At 45.5% G+C, this 10,476-nt stretch overlaps 1 protein-coding gene across 1 annotated transcript; it reads right to left on the reverse strand.

Annotated features, from left to right (window-relative positions):
• Positions 1-720: 720 nt before the first annotated feature.
• On the reverse strand, positions 721-9,477 carry LOC139167090 (taste receptor type 2 member 40-like). Its single transcript, XM_070751519.1, has 2 exons — positions 8,662-9,477; positions 721-1,614 (listed from the first exon to the last, which is right to left on the reverse strand). The coding sequence occupies exons 1-2, from the start codon at positions 9,475-9,477 to the stop codon at positions 721-723; spliced, it is 1,710 nt and encodes a 569-aa protein (XP_070607620.1).
• Positions 9,478-10,476: the final 999 nt, after the last annotated feature.

Here is a 10,476-nt window from a genome sequence, read left to right on the forward strand (position 1 = left end):
GATAATAACATCAAAACTCAACTTTTTTTTAATTTTTCCCCAATTTATTTATTTATTTATTTATTTATTTATTGGATTTGTATGCCACCCCTCTCCATGGACTTGGGGCGGCTAACAACAATGATAAAAACAATATGTAGCAATCCAATAATAAAACAGTTAAAAGCCCATTATTATAAAAACCAAACATACATACAGACATACCATGCATAAAATTGTAAATGCCTAGGGGGAAAGAGTATCTCAGTTCCCCCCTGCCTGATGGTAGAGGTGAGTTTTAAGGAGCTTACGAAAGGCGAGGAGGGTGGGGGCAATTCTGATCTCTGGGGGGAGTTGGTTCCAGAGGGCCGTGGCTGCCACAGAGAAGGCTCTTCCCCTGGGTCCCACCAAACAACATTGTTTACTTGATGGGACCTGGAGAAGGCCAACTCTGTGGGACCTAACCGGTCACTGGGATTCATGCGGCAGAAGGCGGTCCCAGAGATAAACTAGCCATTTCTATCACAGCAAATCTATCTAATGCATAATCCCCAAATTCGAAGTTTCATTTTTTTCCCCCATCTCAAGCACAAAGTCCATAAATGGTTTCCAAGCCAAAGCATCCAGATTTCGATCACACGACCATGGAGTGGCCGCAGCTCTCCTAAGTGTTAAAAACCAGTCCCTTATTTCGATGTTGTTGCAGCTTCAGTCACTAAATAAATGGCTGTAAGTTGAGAACTATGGATAGTCCTTTTTCTGACGGCACGCTAGGTAATGCACGATGCTACTGAGTGCTGTCTTCAGTCTGAAATTGAAGAAAATTAACAGAATGGAGTGTACGGAAGGGCACACGGCCACCACCAGCAAACAGATGTTACTTTTCCATTCGCTTCTAGAGCCACAGGAAGGAATCCCAAGCAGGACCTCAGCGACAAAACTACAGATGTAGAGTATTAGGAACGAAATTAGGGATTTGATGGCCGCGACGTGCGCCTCGGTCCTCGGATCCTTCAAACCCATGGCGCTCTGCCTCATCTGCTTGCTGTGTCTCCGCAGAGACGCAATTAACAAGGTGGATGAGGCCACGAATAGCAGAAGTGGAAGGATGGCCCAAACCAGATATATGAAGAAGGCTTTTTGGTAAGGGATGCTTCCCCCGCGGTTCTCCACAGTGAGATTCTTCAGAGGATCCCCGGTGGAGTTGCAGAGCAGGATGTTGTCCTCTGTCCAGATGAAAGGGAGGCACGAGATCAAAGAGACCATCGCTGACCCCACCAGAAACATCGGAACCATCTCTGTGATTCTCAGCTTTGCCAGGACAAAATACCGGTGAGTGAACGTGGCAATTTTGGCACAGTAGAAGACACTGAGGCAGGCAGCGAACCACAGACAAGCTGTGCTGGTCAACACCAAGAGAACTGACTGTATCCTGAAGACATTCCACAGGTATAACGTTGAAGAAAATGTGTGGTGCAGGATGGTTCCTTGGAGGAGAATCCGAGAGAAACTGAGGCACATCAAGATGACTTCACAAGTAGGAACTTTTCGCCCTTTCAACCATGTTGAGTAGCCGGCGAACACGATAAAAGCGCTTGCAACCATACCCACAGAGCTGTGGGCTGTGATCGCAACCTGGAAGATGGTTTGAAGAAGCAGGGACATTGTGAGGTTGAAACCCACCCACCCTTTCTTCTATCTCCTCCAGTGAACAAATCTTCTTGGTGATCCCTCAAACGATCTTCCGTTGACTTCCTTCAGAGATCTCGTGGACAATTGGCTGTTTTGCAAATGGGATGCCTATCTCTCTCTCCCTCCCTCTCTCTCTCTCTTTCACTTTCTCTCTCTTTCTCTCTCCATCTATCTATCTCTATCTCTATCCCTCTTTATCTACCTCTCTCTCTCTCTCTCTCTCCCTCCCTTCCTCTCTCTCTCTCTCTTTCTCTCTCCATCTATCTATCTCTATCTCTATCCCTATTTATCTACCTCTCTCTCTCTCTCTCCCCCTCCCTCCCTTCCTCTATCTCTCTCTCTTTCTATCTCCATCTATCTATCTCTATCTCTATCCCTATTTATCTACCTCTCTCTCTCTCCCTCCCTCTCTCTCTCCATCTATCTATATCTCTCTCTATCCCTATTTATCTACCTCTCTCTCTCTCTCTATCATCCATTTGACCAGATACAAATATTCTTCATTACCATCTCTTGATGGAAGGTAGGCCTCGTTCTCTGACTTTGCCTTTCCTCTCAACCAGAAAGTTTGTGGAACTCGATACTTTTGTGTGTGTTATTCCGGTAGTTGCTTTACAAGAATGCAAATATCAGACATCATCATTGTGTTGCGGTTTTCATGCCTACGAACACACCTGCCCTTGTCACGTTCACACTTCCTCTTTCACATTCTCCTCCTGAGTGTCAGATTTCCGATTCTCTGTTCCTTGGAGACAACACATATCTTGTAGGCTTTCAAACAGACACCCAACAAAATTGCTTTCTCTGGTTTGGTTCAATGGACGGTTCATGCTTTGGTAGTTAGGGATGTATGAAGGCCAGTAAATTGATTTTATAAAAGGCGGGGAAGACAGATTGAGCCACGGCATGTGATTTCTGACAGTCTCAAAATGGGTGAACAGTGCGGTCAGGCGGTAGGGAAAGCAAGTAGAATGCTTGGCTGCATAGCTAGAGGCATAACAAGCAGGAAGAGGGAGATTGTGATCCCGCTATATAGAGCGCTGGTGAGACCACATTTGGAATACTGTGTTCGGTTCTGGAGACCTCACCTACAAAAAGATATTGATAAAATTGAACGCGTCCAAAGATGGGCTACAAGAATGGTGGAAGGTCTTAAGCATAAAACATATCAGGAAAGACTTAATGAACTCAACCTGTATAGTCTGGAAGACAGAAGGAAAAGGGGGGACATGACAGAAACATTTAAATATGTTAAAGGGTTAAATAAGGTTCAGAAGGGAAGTGTTTTTAATAGGAAAGTGAACACAAGAACGAGGGGGCACAAACTGAGGTGAGTTGGGGGAAAGGTCAGAAGCAACGTGAGAAAATATTATTTGGCTGAAAGAGTAGTAGATGCTTGGAACAAACTTCCAGCAGACGTGGTTGGTAAATGTACAGTAGCTGAATTTAAACATGCCTGGGATAAACATAGATCCATCCTAAGATAAAATACAGGAAATAATATAAGGGCAGACTAGATGGACCATGAGGTTTTTTCCTGCCGTCAATCTTCTATGTTTCTATGTGGGCCTCTGCTCGGTTTGAGTGAATTCGTCCATCGTGTTTTGTGTTGTTCCCTCTTATTTAGAATCAGAATCAGGTGTGAGTACGTGCGCACGTGTTAGCACAAACAAACCCCTTTTTCGCACACGGACCAAAAAGGTTTTGGCATCACTGCTCTATACCATTTCAGGCGCTGAGAGATCTAGTACAGGTAGTCCTCAACTGATGGCCACAGTTGATGTCCATCGCTAAGCAGTTGCTCAGTGAGTTTCATGAGACATTTCATGAGACAGTTAAGTCAATCACTTCAGTCGTTAAGTTAGTAATCTCTCCCCTACAAGGTAACTCCACTAAGCGAATCCCCATTGATTTTGCTTGTCAGGAGGTTGCAAAAAGTGATCCCATAACCCCAAGACACTGCAGCCATCATAAATCTTTCCTTCCTTCCCTTCCCCTCTCTCTCCTTCTCCTAACCTCCTTTCCATTCCTTTCCTTCTTTTCCCCTCCCTACCTGCCTCTCCTTCCCTTCCTTCCTTTTCTTTCCTTCCTTTTCCTTTGATTCTTCCTCTTCCCCTTTCCTCCCTCCCTCCCTTTCCTTCCTTCCTTCCTTTTCTTCCTTCCCTTCCTTTCTTTACCTTTCTTTCTTCCTCTTCCCCTTTTTCTTTCCTTTCTTCCTCCCTCCCTCCATCCCTTCCCCCTTCCGTCCCTTCCCTTGCTTTCCGTCCTTTCTTTTCCTTCCTTCCTTCCTTCCCCTTCTTTACTTTTCCTTCCTTCCTTTTCCTTCGATTCTTCCTCTTCTCCTTTCCTGCCTACCTCCCTTTCTCTCCTTTCTTTCTTTCTTGCTTTCTTTCTCTTCCCCTTTTTCCTTCCTTCCTTCCTCCCTCCCTCCCTCCCTCCTTTCCCCCTTCCCTTCCTTTTCTTCCTTCCTTTTCTTCCCTTCCCCTTCCTACCCCCCTCTCCTTCCCTTCCTTCCTTCCTTTCCTTCCTTTCTTTTCCTTCCTTCCTTCCCCTTCTCCTTCTTTCCTTTTCTTTCCTTCCTTTTCATTTGATTCTTCCTCTTCCCCTTTCCTGCTTCCCTCTCCTTTCTTTCCTTCCTTCATTTCTTCCTCTTCCCCTTTTTCCTTCCTTCCTCCCTCCCTCCCTTCCCCCTTCCCTCCCTTCCCTTCTTTTTCTTCCTCCCTTTCTTCTTTCTTTCTTTCTGCAAATCACACCCCTCTGCCGATTCAAATTCAACCCGTGATCAGCCACCGTCCCAGGGCATTTTTCACACCTGCTATTAAAGAGCCAAATGTTTTTCCCCGTCCTATATTTATATGTTTGATTTATACAGCCTCCGTTTATAGCTTTTACATTTCCCTCTGTTAAATTTCATTCTGCTGCTTTTAGCCCATTGCTCTAATCTATCAACATCGTTTTCAATTGTATTTCTGTCCTCCAAGGGTCTGGCGATCAAATTTGAAGATTTGATAACCGTCCCTCCCATCTCGGCATCCAAGTCATTAATAAAAATTTGAAAAGACCTGAGACACAACTGCGAGGGGAGCGGAAGGCACAGGTCTCATCCCGTCTTAGCCATGAAAGGCTGGTGGGCACAGGAGATGACACATAGTTGATGCTGATGTATGATTACATCTGTCAAGACCTCGTAAACCATGTTGTGTTTGTCTTCTGTGTTTGCGGAATCTGATGGAACACGACAGACAGGGGTTTTGGAATTTCATTTCAACTGTAATTTAGTTATATATTCAATTTCTGTAGCTGCCCGTCTCAATCTAAGGCTCAGTGTGGCTTATAATTCATATACACATATAGGCCAAAATAGATCTATCCTAGTCTCCCTTGATTTTCAAATTCAGCAAAAACATGTGACACACATACACACATATATAAAAGCTTAGTTAATTTTAATAGTTTTTAATATATTTTAAATGTCCCATAGATCTCAATGGCTGTTGCCTCTTATTTATAAATACAACTAGAACTCTCATTTTTATATATATGACGGTCTTGGTATATTCGGGTTTCTTCCCTTGTTGGATTTAGAAATTTCTGGAGATGTTTCGACAAGGTCCCACTCGTCATCTTCAGGCTGGTGCTTCTGTCCTTGTTCTAGGGCGAACACAGCGAGACCTGAGCTGCCTTCCATCTATAAATACTGGTGGCTGGGTGTGGTTTGATGTCTCAGCAATTGCCTGCTGTGTAGAAACGTCCTGGTGAGTCAGTGGGGTAACAATTGGGGTTGTTGATGTAGCTGAGGTATGCTGATTAGTTAATGGTTGTAGATTAGGCGTGATATCCTGAGTAGTTGGAACTTGCAGGCTACTTGATTGTTTTACAATGTGTGTTCTGAGTCTGGTTTCTATGGCTGGGATACGTTTGAGGGCTGGTTTCCAGATGTCTGGTAAGCGGGAGGTATCATCCCGCTTCTTCATATTTTGGGGATATTTTTCTATCTCGATGGCTTCCATGATTATTCTTTTGCTGTAGTGTTCTGTTTTGGAAATTAATTGATTTTGACAGTACCAAATTAATTTCCAAAACAGAACACTACAGCAAAAGAATAATCATGGAAGCCATCGAGATAGAAAAACATCCCCAAAATATGAACAAGCGGGATGATACCTCCCACTTACCAGACATCTGGAAACCAGCCCTCAAACGTATCCCAGCCATAGAAACCAGACTCAGAACACACATTATAAAACAATCAAGTAGCCTGCAAGTTCCAACTACTCAGGATATCACGCCTAATCTACAACCATTAACTAATCAGCATACCTCAGCTACATCAACAACCCCAATTGTTACCCCACTGACTCACCAGGATGTTTCTACACAGCAGGCAATTGCTGAGCCATCAAACCACACCCAGCCACAAGTATTTATAGAAGGAAGGCAGCTCAGGTCTCGCAGTGTTCACCTTAGAACAAGGACAGAAACACCAGCCTGAAGATGACGAGTGGGACCTCGTTGAAACGTCACCAGAAATTTCCAAATCCTACACGGGAAGAAACCCGAATATACCAAGACCGTCATATATATATATATATATATATATATATATATATATATATATATATATATATATATATATATGTGTGTGTGTGTGTGTGTGTGTGTGTGTGTGTGTGTGTGTGTGTGTGTGTGTGTGTTTGCTGAATTATTTAAAAGGAACTGTGATGCTCCTTCAATATACCAGGGTGATCTGACAGGAAAAAAGAAAGAAAAACCGATATATATATATATGGTATATACAGTGATCCCCCAAGTTTCGAGATCTCGATCTTTGTGAAATGCTATATCGCGATTTTTTCACCAGATGACGTCACTCCCTTCCTTTCTCATCTTTCTTTCTCTCTCTCTTTCTCTATCTTGCTTCTTCCTCTCTCACACTCTCTTCCTCCCTCTCTCATCTCTTTCTTTCCTTCTCTCTCTTTCTCTATCTCTCCCCCTCTTGCTCTCGAGCGGCGGGCGGCACCCAGGGAAGGTTCCTTCGGCTGCCCAGCAGCTGATCTGCTCGGCAGCGCAGTAGCAGCGAGGAGCCGAAGATGGGGTTTTCCCTTTGTGTGGGCAACGGGGGAAACCCCATCTTCGGCTCCTCGCTGCTACTGCGCTGCCGAGCAGATCAGCTGCTGGGCGGCCGAAGGAACCTTCCCTGGGTCTTCAACTCCCAGAGCGGCGGACAATTGGCGGCCGGACAAGCAGCGGACAAGCGGCGGGCGGACAAGAAAAGCGGCGGCCGGACAAGCAGAAAAGCGGCGGACAAGCAGCGGCCGGAAAAGCGGAGGAAAAGCGGCGGACAGACAAGAAAAGCGGCGGCCGGACAAGCGGAAAAGCGGCGGACAAGCTGAAAAGCGGCGGACAAGCGGACAAGCAGCGGACAAGCGGCGGACAAGCGGACAAGCGGCGGACAAGCGGACAGGCAGGCGGCTCCTCAGTTGCTGGGTCTTTCCAGGTGCGGAAGTAAAAACACCATCTGCGCATGCGCGGCCATGGAAAAAGGGGCGCGCATGCGCAGATGGTGTTTTTACTTCAGCACCACTACATCCCGAAAAATCGATTATTGCGAGGGGTCTTGGAACGGAACCCTCGCGATAATCGGGGGATCACTGTATATCTTTGCCCCAAAGATAGCTAACTAGTAACAGTGAGCAATGTTAGTGTAGATCGTGGAGTTAATGACCTAGAGATAAGTTCAAGTGACTCAAATGGGGGCGACCATAGATGGAGGGATGCTCTTTTTCGAAGATTACAGAAACACAGGGAAGAAAGAGGGTCGAGATAGTAGAGAGTAATAAATTAATGAATTATGTCACATACGGTTGTGAAACGGAAGAGACACTGAATTTGTTCAATCTTGCAAAAAAGAATGGCTGTGTTCCGAAGTTACTCCGAAGCATAAGCATGATGTGTGATTTATTATTTATTTATTTATTATTACAGTTGAAAGGGACCATGCAGGTCATCAAGTCCAACCCCCTGCCCGAGCAGGAATCCTAAAGCACTCCAGCCAAATGGCAGTCCAATCTCCTCTTGAAAGTGTCCAGAGTTGGGCAGTTCACAACCTCCACAGGCAGGCTGTTCCACTGGTTGATCGCTCTGACCGTCAGGAAGTTCTTTATTTCCAGGTTGAATCTCTCTTTGGTCAGCTTCCAACCATTGTTCCTCGTCCAGCCCTCTGGTGCCCTGGAGAATAGAGTGACCCCCTACTCTCTGTGGCAACCCCTCAAGTACCTGTAGACTGCTATCATGTCGCCTCTGGCCCTCCTTTTCTCTAGGCTATCTAGGCCCATTTCCTGTAATCTCTCTTCATAAGTCTTGGTTTCAAGTCCCCTAATCATTTTGGTTGCCCTTTTCTGTACCTTCTTCAGAGTTTCAATGCCTCTTTTGAAGTGTGGGGACCAGAACTGGATGCAGTACTCCAGGTGTGGTCTGACTAGGGCGTAGTAGAATGGTATTAATACTTCCCTGGTCTTTGAGTGTATTCCCCTATTAATGCAGCTTAGGATAGTGTTGGCTTTTTTGGCTGCTGTTGCATATTGCTGGCTCATTTGTTTCTTTATGACTCCTGGCCCGCCCTAATTAGCCTTAAATTTTAGAATGACTTGTGGAATGTCTTTCATGTCACTTCCAAGCTTCTCTACTTAATTTCTGATATTAAAAAGGTGAGGAAAGAAAACTCCGTGCAGAGTTGAAATGTGGAGGAGAAAATAAAGAGAATATGTTTTACAATGAGATGCATTGAGAATTCCTTTATTCCAAGTATTATACGAATCAGCCTGAAATCAGAACACATCCTGGAATTTGTGAGCCACCCCAAGTCCATGGAGAGGGGCGGCATACAAATTCAATTAACAAATAAATAATAAATAAATAGGTTTCCTACCAGGACTGTGCACCGAACCATGTAACCAGTAGCCCTTTACTAGTGAGCTCAATATCTCATGCCTGTTTTCTCAAGCACCGGAACATCTTGCTCAATCGTTCCCTTAGTTTGGAATTCATGACAATCAAAGCAACGGTGTGTCCTGAATTATATGAACTAATCACCATTGTGGACATCACTGATGCCCAGGGACTGGGGGAAAAGGTCATTGAGATTTCCGCTACAAAGGTTGCGGCGTACAGGATGAGAAAGGAGGTCAGGATTTTAATGGTCTTCAAATGAACGTCCATCCTTTGGTCTCTAAAACTGACCGAATTGTTCCGCATCCTCTTCGCGTGGTGCAGAAGGGAGTAAATTAAAAAAACAGAGGAAATTAAAAATATGAGAAACGACGGAAAAGTCCCTAGAGTATACAGCATACCGAAGAGGGTCATCTGGTCCCTCATCTGCTGCCTACCCTCTGAGTTGTTATAGGATCGGCTGTGATCCTCAATCCAGAGGAAAGGAAGCGCCGAGATCAAAGAAACCAGCATCACCCCGACAAGCAAATGGGGAACCACGTTGGAAATCCTCATCTTCATCTTCACGAGGAAGGGCTGGGTGAAGTTGACAATTTTCACACAGTAGAAGACTCCAAGGCAGGTGGTAATCCACAAGGTGGTGGCATTGAAAAAGGTCCAGGAGAAAATGGCGACGTTCCCGGCGTATTTGGGTTGATTAATATCCAGGAAGCTAATACAATGGAAGCCGAGCGTGATTCCAAGGAAAATAAACCGGGTTAGGCTGAGGGACATCAACAGGAGGTCTGAACCAGTCTGTGTTTTGCTTCGGATCTTATCACAGCAGTCCGAAATAAAGATGAACCCGTTTCCGGTCATCCCCACAAGAGTCACAACTACGATGATAAGGAGACACAGCCAGTTGACAACTCCCGACACTGACATTTGCTCTTCCAAGAGAAGCTGGTGAGAATCGACCAGATCTTCAGTGAACAGACAGCATTACTGTAGCGCAAGATCCATCGCTTCCGTCTTTTTGTTCCGAAGAGTTTACAAAGTTGCCGAGATGTTATTTAGGGCTGTTGTTGGCAACGTAAATATTACACAGTTAAGGATGTTTGCCCCATTTGCATGCTCTTTCCCCCCAGCTGTGTTTACTGCGGGTCGGCCATTTGTACGCCGTGAAGAGTAATTTCAAAGCGACTCTCCTATAGGCTGAGCCACCGAGGAAAAGGAAGCATTTAATCGCGGGTATTTTAAGCAATCCTTCGAGGGATGCAGTGGCCTAGAGGCGGAGCTCTCACCTCACAAGGAGGAGGCTGGGAGTTCGATCCTAGGTAGAGGCAGATATTTCTCTGTCTCTGGGCACAGTGAGAACGTATCTGCTGAACAAAACTCTGCATTGGCAACAGGTAGAGCATCTGGCCAGGAAACACTCAACTCCATTCAGCCACTCAGACTCCACTCCGCAAGGGATTATGGGCAGATGGGGGTTGCTGCTCCTGCCACTACTGGTGTGATCCAGCGAAGAACTGCCGTCTTCGGCACTATCAGTGCACCATCCGTGGTTGGCACAGGCTTGGCCATGTCCATCAGGCATACGCACATCCATCAGCACGATTTGGCTTCAATGCATGCTCAGCAAGCATGAGGACATCCACACAATCGAGATTTTGGAAATTTTCACCAATATGTTTGCTTCCGCGCATGCCCAGAAGCAAAAAACCTGGTGAAAATCGCTGAAATCTCACTCACGTGGGCACCTTCACATGAGATTCTGCTGGTTTTGCATGCACATAAGCCAAGTCTTGTGCGGGAGTGCGCATGCTGCATGCACACAGTGAACGGCTACCAAATTTTTTACTACCACACTGTGCA

The sequence above is a fragment of the Erythrolamprus reginae genome, chromosome 4, assembly GCF_031021105.1.
Source record: "Erythrolamprus reginae isolate rEryReg1 chromosome 4, rEryReg1.hap1, whole genome shotgun sequence".
In the NCBI taxonomy this organism is placed as follows: Eukaryota; Metazoa; Chordata; class Lepidosauria; order Squamata; family Dipsadidae; genus Erythrolamprus; species Erythrolamprus reginae.

What these genes read in the sequence shown, in the direction of transcription:
- LOC139167090 (XM_070751519.1), bottom strand. Translation starts at nt 9,477, where the DNA reads ATGACCGGAAACGGGTTCATCTTTATTTCGGACTGCTGTGATAAGATC. An exon ending in TCCGGTGCTTGAGAAAACAG is followed by an intron (nt 1,615 to 8,661) that starts GCATGAGATATT and finishes ACCATCTTCCAG; the next exon opens with GTTGCGATCACAGCCCACAG.